The 17,579-nt window shown below is 39.2% G+C and overlaps 3 protein-coding genes across 3 annotated transcripts; 2 read left to right on the top strand and 1 right to left on the bottom strand.

The window, feature by feature from the left end:
• Window positions 1-618: 618 nt before the first annotated feature.
• Window positions 619-6,166, top strand: si:dkey-24l11.2 (uncharacterized protein LOC100034462 homolog). Its single transcript, XM_037768235.1, has 12 exons — window positions 619-749; window positions 1,909-2,529; window positions 3,153-3,212; window positions 3,299-3,351; window positions 3,429-3,573; window positions 3,668-4,035; window positions 4,121-4,349; window positions 4,483-4,597; window positions 4,721-4,838; window positions 4,949-5,060; window positions 5,269-5,381; window positions 5,501-6,166. The coding sequence occupies exons 2-12, from the start codon at window positions 1,915-1,917 to the stop codon at window positions 5,568-5,570; spliced, it is 1,998 nt and encodes a 665-aa protein (XP_037624163.1). The 5' UTR covers window positions 619-749; window positions 1,909-1,914; the 3' UTR covers window positions 5,571-6,166.
• Window positions 6,167-6,301: 135 nt separating this feature from the next.
• ch25hl1.1 (cholesterol 25-hydroxylase like 1, tandem duplicate 1) lies at window positions 6,302-8,484 on the top strand. Its single transcript, XM_037768236.1, has one exon. It carries the CDS (start codon window positions 6,736-6,738, stop codon window positions 7,756-7,758), a length of 1,023 nt encoding a protein of 340 aa, XP_037624164.1. The 5' UTR covers window positions 6,302-6,735; the 3' UTR covers window positions 7,759-8,484.
• A 753-nt stretch (window positions 8,485-9,237) lies between these two features.
• kti12 (KTI12 chromatin associated homolog) lies at window positions 9,238-16,244 on the bottom strand. Its single transcript, XM_037768707.1, has 9 exons — window positions 15,993-16,244; window positions 13,154-13,205; window positions 13,009-13,061; window positions 12,858-12,913; window positions 12,681-12,760; window positions 12,415-12,574; window positions 12,241-12,303; window positions 10,713-10,781; window positions 9,238-9,448 (listed from the first exon to the last, which is right to left on the bottom strand). The coding sequence occupies exons 1-9, from the start codon at window positions 16,141-16,143 to the stop codon at window positions 9,305-9,307; spliced, it is 828 nt and encodes a 275-aa protein (XP_037624635.1). The 5' UTR covers window positions 16,144-16,244; the 3' UTR covers window positions 9,238-9,304.
• Window positions 16,245-17,579: the final 1,335 nt, after the last annotated feature.

The raw sequence follows: 17,579 nt of genomic DNA, 5'->3' as shown, positions 1-17,579 counted from the left end.
CATGACAGATAATAATGCACTTTCATAGACTAAGCTACTGGAGTTACCCTGCACTATACTCATTTTTAACAGTCTCTTCTGCACTATATTCACTTTTTTAATAGTCCTGTATCACAGCTGTTACACTGCATTATATTCAGTTTTAACAGTTTTCTTCATCTCCTTGTATTTTTACATCTGGTATATTTTTTTGTACTTTGTACTTTGCAGTACTAACTTTTTTACTGCCTTTTTACTAACATGTTTTGCAATATGGAACTGTGATGCTGAAAACTTGAATTTCCCTCAGAATCAATAAAGTTACTATCTATCTATCTATCTATCAATCTAGATTATGTCTATTGTTTAATTGCCCCCTTTGGGAACATAAGCCTACATTTTTCTAAAGTCTAAAGTCTAAGGGAACTTGTGTTGAGACTGTTTTCTCAGCTGCTGTAAAAGGTCAAGAATGAACTTTGAACCTCTTCACGTCCATTTCACACTCCCGAACTGTAGAGGGCGACAAAAAAACACATTTGTGTCCGTCTCCGGTGTACAACAGAGGACGTTTCGACAGCATGTAACTAAAATCTTCATAACCTTTACTCATGATAGTCTAGATTGGTTAATGCCACGGACCAGACTGTTATCCCAACTGATTCAGAACCTTCCGTCGCACACGTAATGACGTAATGACGTAAACGTCTGTGCTGTTGGGTTGTGATTTCCGGTGGCACGTAACGGTGCTGTCACTTGACAGGTAGCAGCAGGTGAGTGGACTTTAAGAGGTTATTTGAAGCTTTTTTAACACGTGTGGTCTCATCATTAGTTGGAATAAACTGTAACGCGGATCTTGGTGTGTATTTTTAGGTAATATCATCCTCCAATAATAACTAATTTGAGCTAAATGAAGTGACTAACATTAGCAAAACACTTCCTCTTTATCAACTAAAGTTTAGCTAAACAGATAGATAGCTAATGTTGGTCTGTTTCTGGATGGATCATTCAGCAATAAAGCAGATTCAAGTCTATTTGATGGACCTTTAAATATCTGAGGTATTAAACAGAGGCAACTTTGATGTTGGGGTTGCCTCTAACAGATCATAATGCTACACTATCTGGCCACAGGTATATGGACATTGTTGTCCACATTGTTGTATTCAATAATAATGTCAATGTGTTTTGAAATATATAATTAATAGTTTTGTATTATTCAAAGGAGAAAAAAAAGGGTCCAGAGACAAGTAGGCATTACTTTATTTTAAGGAGTCACAAGCCAAAAAGGTAGGAACCACTGTTTGAGACCAGTGGTTTTCAAAGTGGGGTCTGGGGACCCCCCAGGGGTCCTTGAGGGGGTTCCAGATGGTCCCCAGCAAAAAGGGCAATTATTTATTTTCACTGTAATCCCATCCATAAATAACACTATGACATAATCTATGACTATTTTGGTCATGGATTTCATACACTTTCTGTAATAAAACATCTAAAAGCAAAAATACTATCAGATGATTTGACAAAATCTTATCAAATGGGGGTCTAATTTGTGTCAGTTTAGGGGTCCTTGACATGAAAAAGTTTGGGAATCACTGTTTTAGATGATAGCGTTCTTCCAACTTTGTGGCAGCATTTGAGGAAGTCCTTTGTCTGTTTCAACATGACAATACCCCTGAGCACAAAAGCACATCAAGAAATGAATTTCCTATTTTGGTATGGAAGAACCTGAATATCCTTATTGCTCAGCATCAGTGCCAAACCTTGCTAAGACTCTTGTGGATGAATGACAGCAAATACCTGCATCCGGGATCCAAAATCTTGTAGAAAGTCTTCTCAAGGCTGTTCTAGCAGCAATATTAATGCCGATGTTAATCACAAATGGGTGTGTGTCCACATCTGTTTAACCTGTGTTACTGTATTCATCCATCCATCCAGGTGATAATGCTGATGGAGGAAGGTGAGGGAGAGAAGACAAGGGAGTCAGAGCCTGTGCTTCATACAAAGCCGCTGTGTCGCTTCTTCTCTCAAGGAAGACACTGCAATTTTGGGAAGAAATGCAGATTCCTACACATAAGAGATGATGATACCAAAGCTTGTGAGACGAAAACCACCAGGACACCCAGCCAGTCAGATGTCACATCTCCAAACTCAGAGGTCCCTCGAGGAGATGTGGAGCACAGGCCTCCTCCCAGTAGTGACCACAGGGTTGCCACAGCAGCCGGCCGCCGCCCCTGTCGCTACTTTATCTCGGGCCACTGCACCATGGAAGACAGATGTCGCTTCTGGCATCCACCACAGTTCCCCCCAGCGGATGACCAGCCTGTTCCTGGCAATTACCCAAGACCTGCGCAGAGGATGCCAGCAGTACCGCGTCCCGGCATCCTCCAGGAGGTCAAGCTGTGTGACCTGACGGAGGATGTCGCCAAGCAGCTACGAGACACAGAAATCAAGCAGTTGAAGAAACGTTTTCCCAAAGACCAGCTGATTATTCAAGAGCGAAGTGATGGCAAAGTTACTTATTACAGGGCGACTGTAGAGGCCACTGATCCGGACTGGGTAAACATTTTCTTCTCCCTTCTTTCTCCTCTCCTCCCCCCCAGAGCTTAGAGCAACCCACATATTATTTCTATAATACGTACAGCTCAGTTTTACTACACAGAGTGAGACTGTATTTGGAGACAAATACTGAAGCCTCTCCATAGACTATAAATAGTAGAACCATACCTACTATGTTGTGACAGCACCCGTGGTGATTTTACTGTGAAAGTGTAATTGTTAATTAGCAATGGATAACATGGGATTTGTATCAATTAAGCTGCAGCACTGAGATTAAATTAAGCCTATTTGTTATATGAGAAATAGGGTAAAGCAGAGATTTAAAAGATCAAAAGATATATTTATTATTCCACTATTCCTTTATGGTGTTTCCAAGCCACTAACCCCCAGTATAGGGTAAAACATAGCCAACCATTTGACTGAATAAATATTACTGGCATATCAGAACTATTAATCCACTTCATCAGCGTTGTTATAGAGGCCATAATCCACAAATTTCACCTGTAAATCATGAACGAACCAACTTTCCTTACATTTGAAATGCTTTGGTTTGATAATAGGTTTCATAGATGAACAGTATTATCGAAATATACTGTATACTAACTGTGAATTTTAACTTGTAGCCTTTTGATCTGAAAGAAGTCGACATCATGGTGAGCTTCCCAGACAGTTACCCCCAGGAGGTAAAGACCATCCATTTACACCACAGGTTCTGTAATATACTACACAAGAAAGAACAGTTCCTCATCACCTCGATACATTTCCTTAGATTTTCACAGTGGACATACCGTTGGACCAGGAGCTGCCACAAGTAATGTCAAGGTAAAAGCAGTTTATTTTAAACATTTAGTGGTTCGAGTCATTGGTGTTGACATTTCTATAAATCTCTGGCTACATAGACATGTACAGCAAGCGTCACTGGAGTGGCTTCAAGCCAAGCATGCAACCAATCAGCTTCGGGGAAAGGTAGAGCTGCTCTTCCGGCCTTTTCTTCGCTGGCTAGATCGTAGTCTGGAGAGACTGTTCACTGAAGGAGCTCGGCAGGTGAGTTTTGTTTTCCTTTGAATTCACCAAAATGACCTTTAAACAACTGCTTTACTTTATTTTCTTAATGCTGAAAGATTTTTTATCTTTGCAGTTGAAAAAAGACGTTGATTTAGAAAAAGCCGGATTGCAGTTCATAACGTACCAGGAGCTCCAGGCAGCAGTGTGTGAAAAAGCTGGGAATGATGCTGCAGAGGAGGATGTCAGTGAAGAAAGAAAAATGGAAAAGACAGAAGACGAGAGGACAGTGGAGGGAGGGAAGTTGGTGCAGCAGGAGGGTCCAGGTTGTGATGAAGGGCAGGAGGAGGAGGAGGAGGAGGAGGAAGCCAGTCATCGGGTGGAGAACATTAAGATCAGTGATCCCCGCCGAGGCACTGAGGTGAAGCTGCTGGGACTGAGGCTGGGAGAGAACACAGCCACCGTAACGGCCCCACGAATCACTGTTTGTCTTCAGTGTAACAGGTGAGTAAAAAGAGCTAAATGTCATATCCATATCACAAATGATTTATTTAGAACGACAGCTGGACTGTTTGTGTGCTGTCTGCAGGTGTAAAGTGACTGCAGACCTGACGCTGAGTGGAAGGACACCCTGCACGGCTCAGTGTGAAAAGTGCAATGCAAGCATCGACGCTGCGTTCAGGCCCTGCATGCTGCACCATTACAGCGATGTCCTGGGATACCTGGACCTTCACAATGCTGCACCTGCTGACCTCGTGCTTCAGGACTGTGACCTCATTGTGGGCTGCCTCAGCTGCTCACAGGAGAGCCCTGTGCAGGTGATGTAACATACAGTCCTGCTTAACACTGCACATCTGTTTGAAAATAACCAATGTGAAATATCACCAGAAGTGAAATATATATATCTTGATGAGCTCTGAAATTGCTTTTTTGTCTTTACATTTCCATCAGAGTGTTTCCTATGGTCAGACAAAGGAGTCTAATTGTGAACACTGCCACAGCAAACTCAGTATTCTGGCTGAGAGCGCAAGATTCCAGTATATTCCGCCACGGGCAAACAAAACAGGTCAGCGCTCACCTACATTTGCTATCAAAGGGATCAGCAAAGGTTTAAGATCTTACAACAACAAACTGCCACAGTTGGCTCTCTCACCAATGTTACCTCACATTTTGTTTTACTTTTGTGCAGGTCGAAGTGCTGGTGCTTTTAATTATAAGACGATAAGAGATCCTGCTGTGCAAAAGGGAAAGCCACTGCCAGAAAAAGGAGTATGCAAACATTACAAACAGAGCCATCGCTGGCTGAGGTATCATCATCACTGTGTCTTATCTCATTTAATTTATGTCTGACATGGAAGCTGCTCTGAGAAGAACATGTAGAGTATCGTGAAAGCTTTGTGCCACTGTCTGCCCTCAGGTTTCCATGCTGCGGTCGGGCTTACCCCTGTGACGTGTGCCACGATGAGGACCAGGACCACCCCATGGAACTGGCAAACAGGATGATCTGTGGTTACTGTGCCAAAGAGCAGGTGAGCTAAAGACTCAACATGACATTTTAGCCACGGAGATCAGATAAGATACTTATACTCAGTTCACTGAAGAGAATAAGTTTAGTATCTCTAAGGTTAACACTAGTAAAGAGCATAAAGGTCAGTGTCTGGAAGCATGAATGCATTAGGCTGATGATAGACTTTGCCTTTGAATGGAAACCTTTTTTTTACATTTTTGTTATTGCAGCCGTACGGCAATGGAAAGCCATGCATCAGCTGTGGAAGCATGATGACGAGAGGTACACGCACCAGCCACTGGGAGGGAGGACTGGGATGCAGAAGCAAAGTCAAAATGAGCAGGTACGTCTATCTAACAACACTCCGGTCCACATTTGTCTATGTTTATTCAGTAGTTTTATTCGTTAAAAAAGATTTTCTATTTTTCAGTGGTTAAAGAGATTGTTTTTATTTCTTTCCAGAAATGATCGACACAAATATGCCAACACCAACAAAACGATTTCAAGGAAGGCCGTCAGTGAGAAGAAGTAGTCGGTGAAGAAGAGCATTATCGCCTTAATTTGTGAAAAGACAATAGGCCTCATGCAGCATCTAAATTTCAAGGCATGCGGTGGGGGTGGGGAGCGTATGCATTGAAACAGACATAGGCCTATATTACTATCGTTACTGGTACTGTTAAATGCACTTAAACAATGTAAATGTGATTTTCCAGAGCTGGCATTTACAGTGAAATTTGAAAAGCATCAAAGAGCCACACAATATTACCTAAAGGTTTTTATAGTCTTAAATGGATCAATGGACCAATGGCAATTCTTTAGCTCACAAATTTAATAATCCAGTCATTAAAATGACTCAATAATACAACATATAATGATCTAAATTTGATTACATTATATTCATGTGGACTGAAAACAAGATGTTTTTTCTTATCGCAAAAAAAACAAAACTGCTGCTGAATCCCAGAAATCAATGGTTCCTAACAAAATAAGAACAAATCGATGGTTACTAACAAAAATAAGAGAAAATGTGTTTGTGTATCGCTTCCTGCATGAAGCCCATTATTAGATACATGATTTCAATGAAATTTTTGCACATTTTCCCCAATAAATCATGTTGTTATGATCATTTAGTGTGACTGTGAGAAGTGTTAATATTTTAAAGTCTGGACATTTAATGTGGGTTGATTTGGTTGACTTGTGAGTTTGTATTCAATTCAGGCACATTTCTCAAGGTCTAACTGTTATTTATTACATATAATATGATAGACACAATTAGTAATGAAGAAATGCATGCAGGTCATTTGATCAGATTACACACCTGAACAATTCAAGTAGTCCAGCGTTCTAATCTAGATGTCCTGGTTAATAATTTCATATTAGGGGAACGGACAGAGCAAGAAAAGACACAGCTTATAAAATACAATAAAGTTGTGTCTGCCCCTGAGGAGTTACATAAAACATTCAGATAACTTTCCTTAGCTGTATTGACACACCATCACATGTCACGCGAACAATTTCATCAACACTAAAATAGGCAGTTTTGTGGTTTAATTTTAAGATTTCTGACGGTCTATTCTGCAACTCAGAAAACTATTTGGGCATATTTCACTTTCACAAAAAAATGTCTCTGTCCTACTTTCTTCCATGCATTCAAATATGTGACCTTGAACTGGTTAAACAGTTGTTGTGTCTAATGCATGTTCTTGAATGGCTTTGTTAATCTTCTTGTGAAGGTCTGTGTCGACATGGAGCTGCTAGAAAAAAATAAAAGCTGCTGGTCTGTTGTGATTGAGAGAAAATCCCTTTCTGTTGAACTCCACTATATAAAGGCAGAATGTTGTGTTGATCCTGAGACTTGCAGCAGCCTTCAGTGGTGCCACAGCAAGATGTTGAACATCAGTGAGCTACCTCTGCAGTTCCTGCCCTCCAGGGCCTCGGACCGTCTACTGCAGCCTTTCTGGGATTACTTGCTGTTTTACCACCGGCCTCTCATCTCGTCTCCTTATTTCATCGTCCTGCTCGCCTTCTCCAGCTATTTCTTCTTCAGCATACCTTTTGCTGCCCTCGACCTCTTGGGAGAAAGAGCGCCTTTATTCTACCAGTACAAGATCCAACCAGACAGGCGGCCAACGGTGGGAATGATGGCTAAGAGCTTCATGACGGCAATGTATAACCACATCTTCTTTGTTTTGCCAGCTGTAATGATGGGCACGTTCATACTGCCCATACCTACGCTGCCACAGGATGCTCCTACTCTCTATGAGGTATTCATTGATGGACTGGCTATGCTTCTCCTCTTTGACACTCAGTACTACATTTGGCATTTCATACATCACAAGCATGCACAGCTTTACCGGTGGATTCATGCAATCCACCACGAATACATGGCGCCTTTTTCTTGGTCGACTGAGCAGCTCAGCATCCCAGAGCTGATGACTGTTGGACTCTGGAGCAACCAGGACCCCATTCTTTTAAAGTGCCACCCGATGACCACGTGGGGCGTCACAGTTTTCAGTATCTGGATGTCTGTGGAGGACCACATAGGCTATGACCTGCCATGGACCCTCAACCACCTGGTGCCTTTTGGCCTGCTGGGCGGTGCACCGGCTCATGACATGCACCACCAGAAGCCGAGCAGCAACTACGCTCCTTTCTTCAGCCACTGGGACCGAATCTTTGGCACCGCCGTCCCTCTGAAGAAAAAGACTATTAGAAAATAATGAATGCAATGCAAATACTGCATGTTTTCTTTTTCTTCTGACGTTATTGTCACAATTGTTTTAGCACAATCCATTGTTTTTATATCTTTACTATTAATACTGTTTGCTGCTCCTCCAGGTTGTCTTTGTGAGGCTATGTGGGGTAAAAGTTGTGTTTTTTTATTATGGCTTTTCGTTCAATAAAATCATTATGTTTGCAAAGATTATTACAATATTGTTTCTATAATGGACTAAAAGTCATATACATGTTGACACATTAAATACATTATTCTCCATGCATGTCCTGTATAATCACACTACATGCAAGTCGGAAACCGACAGTAATTAGTTACAGCATTCCTGTCAACAACTTCCTGTTCTTGCTTTTCTCACAATCTTCTTACATAATGGAAAATCTTTGAAAGAGCATTACTCAGCAATATGTTTGCTTACAAATCCCACGAAGAAATAAGAAGCTTTTGAACAAGACAAACAAGTACTGTTTGTCGGGCTTGTCACCAAGAGGTCAAGTATAGTACAAGGGGGAATTAAGGAAAACCCAGAGAAAGTGCTGAGCTGTGACTGGAAGTGTGCAAGAATGTTGAATTCATTATAAATAAATAAAAAATGACATCAAAAAGGGGATAAAAATGATGGGAATACTGGTGCATGTGGAGGCCAGTAATGATATTTACTATCAAAAATACGTGTCTATGTTGAACTTTACGGTTCATTCTTGACCATGGAAATAGTGTAAATCACAAGTTTCATCACGATACGATATTATATAGATACGATATTTGCCGATATCACAAAGTTTACCATGTTACGATTTCTATCCAATTAAATTTAGGGGTCTGCAATCGATAAGATAAAATATGATATTTTCATGTAAACTCACAATAGCAACTAAATTATGACTCGGGCTCTTCCACATTTACATAAAAAACAATCTATTCCTTTTAATAAAAACATTAAACATAGACCTCCTGTTCACTATAAATTGCCACACTTCTCATGTTTAAGTGCAAATGTTTTTTTTTAATCAGTTAAGAATCTCAGAATAAAGGACGATATGTATCGATGTTTTCACTTTGCATCGATGATATTGGATCGTTGGTCAATGAATCGATATATCGATTACACCCCTACTTATCTGGTGTTTCATCTCCATGACAACTGAGCAGCTCAATGTGCCTGAAAGCTTTGGGGCTTATGATGACATGTTTTCCCCAAATATGTCTGTTCTCTTCTTTTTGCTTTTACCTAGTTGGGTTCACAGATTAACCTTCAGAGCTGTTGTGCTTACTGTGTCTAGAAAACAATATGTAAATAATATAAAAGTATTGCATGACAGTTTGTTTTGACTTTTGACACTAACGTTTTATAATGACTGTAATTTCTTCTCTTTACAAAATGCAGTGCTTTATGTATCTCAGCTCCGCAACATGTAACTGAACTGAATCATTCCAACATGGTAAATAACACACAAACATGCAACAAATATTAATAAATATATTTATTTGGCGCAGAAAATAAAGAAAATGAAACCAATGCTATACAAATGTCAGTGAAGACTCTTATTTAAATACTGCACAAACATGTTGGAAATGTGTCCGGTGTTCTCCGTTGGGTGCATCTTTGTGTAGCTGATGAACTGGCGGCGTAACTTCCTCAGCTCCGCCATGTTGATGCTCCTGGTGAGCTCGATGTTAAATGTCAGGTTAAGGACATTAAGTACAAGAAGGACACAGAATATTTGCTTCAAGTTTTCTACAGTACAGCTGAACAGTGAAGAAGCGAAAACTAACTAACCAAAAGTATTTGAAAGGTCACAATTTCACATCTCAACCTTCAAGGAGAACAACAACACAAAGTACTGAATGTTACGGACGTCATTTGTCGTTAAAGGTTGACTAGTGCAGAACCTAATGTGCTTTACGGTTAGTTGCCTGGACTGACGCGTTCAAAAGGAGAAAATCAAAGTGTTTTTGCTTCTGAAAAAGGTCTGACGCAGTGCAGCTGCCAATAAAAATCCACTAATCTATATCATTTGGTTTCTCTCCCCTCAATACGTATCCCACAGTATGTTATTACAGGCAAGACCTTTAACAGTGATTGGCTGCTGTGCCTTTCATTTAAACTTCTTTGATGGACGTGCCTTCATCCACCTTCTCCTTCAAACAAGTCATTTGAGGTACTTTGCCTCCTGCTGGTGAGGGAATATGACTTCTTAGTACAAATTTACAGAGCTAATACACATTTCATGACAGTCATAAGCTGTGAAAGGTCACTGTTACGTGGACTTGTGACATCCCACATGAAAACAGAACTACCAAAACCTGTGAAAGGATTCTTCCTAATTTGGGTTTTAACCCATTTGTGCCCAAAGACTATATTTAGTATGATGAGGGGAAAAAGACACATTTGTTTTAATTGGTAAAAAATCTTGTAGTATCTAACAGTACAACTTAAAAAAAATTATAGCTCATGAAAAATCCCACTTTTATTAATAGTCAAAATCAGGATTTTTTTAAAAATTAGGAAAAAACACTAACATTGTGTTAAGTGTTATCCATATGAAATATTTTTTTCACACTGCATATGTGTGTATATCTTTGATATTCAACTTGTTATGAGTTCAAAGATACCAAATACTTGACTGTGCTCCTTGTAGTCTCTGAGATGCAGACATTTTCTTATATTATATCTAGTCTTTGGGTATATGGGACTGCAGTTTTTTCCTACAATATAATGGAGCTTATTGCAAAAACAGTTATCCTATGTCACGTACCCAAAGACTGGAAAAACTCACTTTTCAGTCAAACGGTTTGACCAATTTTGAAAATGTCTTCACATTTGTGTTTAAGGTAAGCCCAGAGAACACTTCCACCAAAGGAAATTAAAAAAATCCAGTTGTGGGCACAAATGGGTTAAATAAAAATGTGGACATGTAAATTGTGTTAAAAGGATATCTTTTCTGTAGCTCCAGGAACTGGGATGAGGTCTCCGGGAACACTCGTCTTCTGTGCGTTAAAAATGGCCTGAAAATTTTAAATGACCTTCATCAAAACACATTACATACAGAGAGTTTTTACTGACAAAACACAGTCCCCCAGGTGTGTGTAGAGAGTTTGAGATCAGCAAAGCGGGACCTGCACACTAAAAATGAAATGGACTGATGAATTTAAATTAGAAAAGTATTGTTCTTCTAATTATTAGTTTCATTTACAGGGAATTTGAGCTAAAATAGTAGGGCTTAACGATTTTGTATTGTATCTGCAGCGTGACAATATTTAATTTTAAATGGTATTTTGACACACTTTAACAACATTTTGCGCCTCCTGCGATTTGAAAATTGCAGAAGGCCATATTGTGATTTCGATAAAATTTCGATTAATTGTGCAAAAACTTCTTACCAAGTGTAGCAGAAATCATTACGTTCTTCACTTGGCTGAGATATAAACCCCTGGAACATGTTGTCTGCAGATCACATCGACAAAAACATCTCATCTCCTCTCCACTCTTCTCCTTGTGAGCAAAGGACACGCTGGTACGTACTACTGACACATCAGAGACTCGGATGTCAATAACTGATAACATTACTGGTTTCTTCCTATTCCACCATTGTGCAGCCACATCTTATAATAGATATGTCAATGATTTCACTTAGGGAAAAAGCATCAATATATGCATCCCATTTAGTTACAATAATAGAGCCTTGTGGTACTTCAGGCAGGCATGGATGTCATCTATAGTCACATATTCCATACACCCTCCAAGAAGTATGTCAACGAAATCTCTCACAACAGGCGGTCCATATAAAGATTTACTGCTCATTCAGTCTGCATACAACAACTGAGCTCTGCATCCTCCCTGCTATGCTGCTGCTGCTGATGCCTGCTTTCAGACATCTAACTCCCTCCACCTCCGCTGCCTCCTCCGGTACTGGAGGTTTTCAACACGTGTTCATGTTCAATAAATGTTGGTGTCTCAGGCTCCGCCAGGGGAGTTGTGAGCTCAGAGTTAGTCAGTGTCGAGCTAGCTCAGATTAGTTCCAGAGCATCACATAAGCAGAGCCACACCGCCAAAAACTAAAATGCATATTGCTGCATTTAATGGCGAGTGTCCTGACTGAAATGTTATCTATCTTCAATATGCTGATAAAACAAGTAGACAACTCAACTGTCAGAATCAATGAACAAAAGCGTACACATTGACATTCTGCAGTATTAATATTATTTTTCCAAGCTGCAGGGAAGTGAATTTGGAAGAAAGATTACTTCATTTGTTGTGCTTTGCAAATTGAAATTCAAACCAAGTTTTTTTCTGAACATGACTCATCAGTCCATTATTCTTAATTTTCAATGTGTGGGTCCCACTTTGGTGATCTTGAAATATGACATGACTCAGACCGGTTCCAGCAAAAAACAGTATCCCAAGAGAAAAATCTGAGTGACTGACAAATGAACGGAAAATCCCAAAGAACATATGAAGACATACCATTAACACCTCTTGTGTGATCTTGTCCAACTCGTACAAGAAGTTTGAAGATGACAACGGTTGCTGCAGAGAAAAAGAAAGAAGTCAAAAAGGCAGCACGACAGCATACATCTACATCTATTGAATATCGTATGCTTGTTAAAAAAACAAACAAACAGAGTGTGTGTCTCTTACACTCTGTGTAGACTGGTTTCGTGGGGGCGCTTTTCTTTTGAAAAGCGCGTCAGAAATGGCTTCATACGGAAGCGTGTCGTCTTTCAGGATGGTGAAGAGAGGACTGTCCCATCGGTTTCTGGAGTCTGGAGCTTCAAATCTCAGCACTAATGCATCAAAGCTACAAAAGGCAAAACAGATGTCAGACGAAATATAAAAACTAAATTGCACAGTGTTGATTTTTGACATGCACCTGTACTGTTTATGTGTAGAGGCTTCTCACTCACATGTCCTGGGTGTACTGCTCAGCAGCATCTCTGTTGGTATTCCACGTTGAGCTCACTTCATCTGACGTCAAACAATACACCTTTACCAAAAGAAAGCACATGATTTTGACTTGTGTGATTAATGTTTGGGTAATATTTTTTTTTTTTAGATATAATTTTTTTCTCTAGTATACTTACCAGGCAGTGTGGTGTCTGTGCATGTTTGATGAGACAGAAGAGTTCATAGCGGTAGCCTGTAAGAAAGTTCAACATTAAAGGTAAAAGCATGACCTAATCATAACGTTTTAATACAGAATCGGCATAGCATACTATTGTTAACAAGATTTACCTTTTATGTAATTTAGTGAATCAAAAATTACAATGTCATCCTTGTTGACTTTCCTAAACAACAAATAAATGAAAGGTTAAAAGGGATGTGTCGGTAGAACATCACTGATGAATCTAATCCAAACACAGATCTGCGAAAGCCTCACCTCTCGACTTCAGCTTTCAGAGATGCTCTGACATTTTTTTCTTTTTGGGAATCTGCAACATATCCAACAAGGTTTAAATTACAACAGGAGTATGCACAAGTAGTCAAGGGTTACTTTTCTAGGAATCTAGTCTTCTTTGTTTGACTGTTCATTTGTGACTGTAACAGCAGCAATTGTGCCATTTGCAACTAACAAATATTCCTATGGCCAATTAATGTCTTGATTAATCAATTAACGGTTTGATATATAAAAAAGACAATAGGGGGTGGGGGGAGGGTGGCGCAGAAGTTTTTATTTAAGTGACCTTTTGTTGTTTGTTTTTTTTCTCCCTTTTTGTTTGTGTTTATTTATTTTTTTCTGTAGCTGCTTGCCAATTTTGTATTGATTAGTACATGGACATTTATGATTATATTCTTTTACTTTATTGGTGATCTATCAATTTGTAACCCCACTCTATATAATTATGCCCAATACCTATACAAAATTGATCACAAAAAAAAAAGACAATAGGGAGAAATGCCCTGCCCAAGTTGGCATCTTGCTTGTTTGCAAAACTGTCCACAATGCACATACATTGAATTTTCTATCAGAGAGGACTTAGATAGACAGACATTTTTCACATTTGCTAAGTTGGAAAAAGGGATTTTGGGGAATTTTTTTCACATAAAAATATCCAAAATGGTTGAAAAACTGATTTGTTGAAAAATGCAAAAACCTTTTAGCTGCTGCTGATATCAGGAATTTATTGAATTGTGAGGAGAAAATGATCTTGCAAAACCAAATAATACCCAAAGTGATGTATAGTAGTATTACCGGTATGTAAAAGAAGAAGGAACATTAGTTTCTTTTGTAAAGAGACTATTGATGATAATCCTGGTTCTGTATGTTGTTTATAGGAAGAGCCTCTATCACAGGACAGTGATGAAGAGCCTCTATCACAGGACAGTGATGAAGAGCCTTTATCACAGGACAGTGATGAAGAGCCTTTATCATAGGACAGTGATTAAGAGCCTTTATCATAGGACAGTGATGAAGAGCCTCTATCACAGGACAGTGATGAAGAGCCTCTATCATAGGACAGTGATGAAGAGCCTTTATCACAGGACAGTGATGAAGAGCCTTTATCACAGGACAGTGATGAAGAGCCTCTATCATAGGACAGTGATGAAGAGCCTTTATCACAGGACAGTGATGAAGAGCCTTTATCATAGGACAGTGATGAAGAGCCTCTATCACAGGACAGTGATGAAGAGCCTCTATCATAGGACAGTGATGAAGAGCCTCTATCACAGGACAGTGATGAAGAGCCTTTATCACAGGACAGTGATGAAGAGCCTCTATCACAGGACAGTGATGAAGAGCCTCTATCACAGGACAGTGATGAAGAGCCTTTATCACAGGACAGTGATGAAGAGCCTCTATCATAGGACAGTGATGAAGAGCCTTTATCACAGGACAGTGATGAAGAGCCTTTATCACAGGACAGTGATGAAGAGCCTTTATCACAGGACAGTGATGAAGAGCCTCTATCACAGGACAGTGATGAAGAGCCTCTATCACAGGACAGTGATGAAGAGCCTTTATCACAGGACAGTGATGAAGAGCCTTTATCACAGGACAGTGATGAAGAGCCTTTATCACAGGACAGTGATGAAGAGCCTTTATCACAGGACAGTGATGAAGAGCCTCTATCACAGGACAGTGATGAAGAGCCTCTATCACAGGACAGTGATGAAGAGCCTTTATCACAGGACAGTGATGAAGAGCCTCTATCACAGGACAGTGATGAAGAGCCTTTATCACAGGACAGTGATGAAGAGCCTCTATCACAGGACAGTGATGAAGAGCCTCTATCACAGGACAGTGATGAAGAGCCTCTATCACAGGACAGTGATGAAGAGCCTTTATCACAGGACAGTGATGAAGAGCCTTTATCACAGGACAGTGATGAAGAGCCTTTATCACAGGACAGTGATGAAGAGCCTTTATCACAGGACAGTGATGAAGAGCCTCTATCACAGGACAGTGATGAAGAGCCTCTATCACAGGACAGTGATGAAGAGCCTTTATCACAGGACAGTGATGAAGAGCCTCTATCACAGGACAGTGATGAAGAGCCTCTATCACAGGACAGTGATGAAGAGCCTCTATCACAGGACAGTGATGAAGAGCCTTTATCACAGGACAGTGATGAAGAGCCTCTATCATAGGACAGTGATGAAGAGCCTTTATCACAGGACAGTGATGAAGAGCCTCTATCACAGGACAGTGATGAAGAGCCTCTATCACAGGACAGTGATGAAGAGCCTCTATCACAGGACAGTGATGAAGAGCCTTTATCACAGGACAGTGATGAAGAGCCTTTATCACAGGACAGTGATGAAGAGCCTCTATCATAGGACAGTGATGAAGAGCCTCTATCACAGGACAGTGATGAAGAGCCTTTATCACAGGACAGTGATGAAGAGCCTCTATCACAGGACAGTGATGAAGAGCCTTTATCACAGGACAGTGATGAAGAGCCTCTATCACAGGACAGTGATGAAGAGCCTCTATCACAGGACAGTGATGAAGAGCCTCTATCACAGGACAGTGATGAAGAGCCTCTATCACAGGACAGTGATGACACCTGCACACCAAACTCCATTCAAAAAACCTTTAAATTAGTGCTGGCCAAGCCCTACATCAACACACATACTCTGTAGTACACAAATACAACAACATCATGCAGTATATTAAATCGGCGGCACACTTATCAATGCTACTGCAACAAGTCTATTTTAATAACAGGTTTAGCAAAGTGACTCCACTGTTAGCAGCTAGCATTAGCTCCACTTGCCTGAGTAAACTGTGTTTCTGTCCACGTCCAGAGCTTCGTCTCCTACTATATGAACCTTTCTGTCAGTGTTCCCTTCAAAACACACCTTCAGCTCTTCTGCCCTTCGTGTTTTACCACTACAGGGGTAACCACACATCACTATCAGAGGCATAACTACTGACAAGTTACCACATACACTACTAGCCTGAAGATGTGATGAGAAGCATGTTCACCCGGATGTGACGTCAATAATGACGACCAACCAGCAGGAGGCGCTCCACAGCTGACTGAATGTACTGATTAGACCATTCTTCCATGTCTGTGAGCATACTCTGTTTAATAGAAATTAAACCCATATTTTCCATTACATTGTTTACTTTTAAAATAAAATAAGATAATATTTTATACTTTTATATTTAAAATAAAATAAAATAATAAAATTTAATTAAATAAAATTAAATAAAATAAAATTTAAATTTAGAAATTAGAAATTAGAAATTAAAAATTAAAAATTAAAAATTAAAAATTAAAAATTAAAAATTAAAAATTAAAATAGTAAATAAACAAATAAAAAAGAAATAAAATAAAATATTTCAACAAAAAGGTGAAAATCAGCAAAAAAATGTCTGACAACTGGTCTGGCTTTCAGTACTAGTTTATTTACAGGTGTCACTAATACATAAATATTATTAGGTTAAAATAATTGGACCCAAAAACAAAGCAGTGCAGATGATGAGCATTTACACCGTTATATACAATGTAACATATCACATTTAAAATTGAAGATTTTTTTTAAAACTCTCCTCTTCATCAGTAGGATTTCATATTGTTACAGAGTTGGTTGAAATGTTCCTCAAGCAGGATCCCTTCCTCCTCTAAATAAATGGAAAAAAATAATCAGTTATACAGCTGATGGATTTATATAATAATAATAATAATAATAACAATGGCAATGATACTGGTTATAATAATACAAATAGTAGTAATAATAATAATAATAATAATAATAATAATAATAGTGAAATATTCCTCAAGCAGAATCCCCTCCTCCTCTAAATAGATGGAAAGAAAATTATCTGTTGTGCAGCTGATGGATTTATATATTAATAATAATAATAATGATACTGGTAGTAGTAATAATAATAATAATAATAATAATAGTGAAATATTCCTCAAGCAGGATCCCCTCCTCCTCTAAATAGATTGATAAAAAATAATCAGTTGCGCAGGTGATGGATTTATATAATAATAATAAAATAAACATCAACAATAATAAACTTACATGTCCAATGCCCGTTTCAATTGTGTTTGTTGTTCAGTTTTCAACATCTGGATGAGCAGTGCCTGCAGGTTTTCCACTGGGTACAAAGGACTAACAGCTTTGACTTCAGTGGGAACATTTACATCCTCAACGGCAGACTTCATATAGGAACTATCCACAACACTTTTCTTCCCCATGAAATGCCCTTAACACAAAAAACATCATTATAAACTGTGAAATACATATTTAAAAAAACAACAAAAAACAACAGCATAAAAACATGACCTAATGTGCGATCAAAAGTGTTATTTTTCTTACCTTGTGCCCACAGATTCCCCCTTGGATTC

Source organism: Sebastes umbrosus, chromosome 4 (assembly GCF_015220745.1).
Source record: "Sebastes umbrosus isolate fSebUmb1 chromosome 4, fSebUmb1.pri, whole genome shotgun sequence".
Lineage (NCBI taxonomy): Eukaryota > Metazoa > Chordata > Actinopteri > Perciformes > Sebastidae > Sebastes > Sebastes umbrosus.
This window is presented reverse-complemented; position numbering and strand designations above follow the sequence as displayed.

Bases quoted from the DNA above. Each gene is read 5' to 3' on its own strand.
- kti12 (XM_037768707.1), bottom strand. From the start codon at position 16,143: ATGCCTCTGATAGTGATGTGTGGTTACCCCTGTAGTGGTAAAACACGA. The intron at 13,206-15,992 runs GCAAGTGGAGCT...GATATGTTGCAG, and splicing joins CAGAAACACAGTTTACTCAG to ATTCCCAAAAAGAAAAAAAT. The intron at 13,062-13,153 runs GTGAGGCTTTCG...TTTGTTGTTTAG, and splicing joins CTGAAAGCTGAAGTCGAGAG to GAAAGTCAACAAGGATGACA.
- si:dkey-24l11.2 (XM_037768235.1), top strand. From the start codon at position 1,915: ATGCTGATGGAGGAAGGTGAGGGAGAGAAGACAAGGGAGTCAGAGCCT. The intron at 3,574-3,667 runs GTGAGTTTTGTT...TTATCTTTGCAG, and splicing joins TCACTGAAGGAGCTCGGCAG to TTGAAAAAAGACGTTGATTT. The intron at 4,036-4,120 runs GTGAGTAAAAAG...TGCTGTCTGCAG, and splicing joins GTTTGTCTTCAGTGTAACAG to GTGTAAAGTGACTGCAGACC.
- ch25hl1.1 (XM_037768236.1), top strand. From the start codon at position 6,736: ATGTTCTTGAATGGCTTTGTTAATCTTCTTGTGAAGGTCTGTGTCGAC.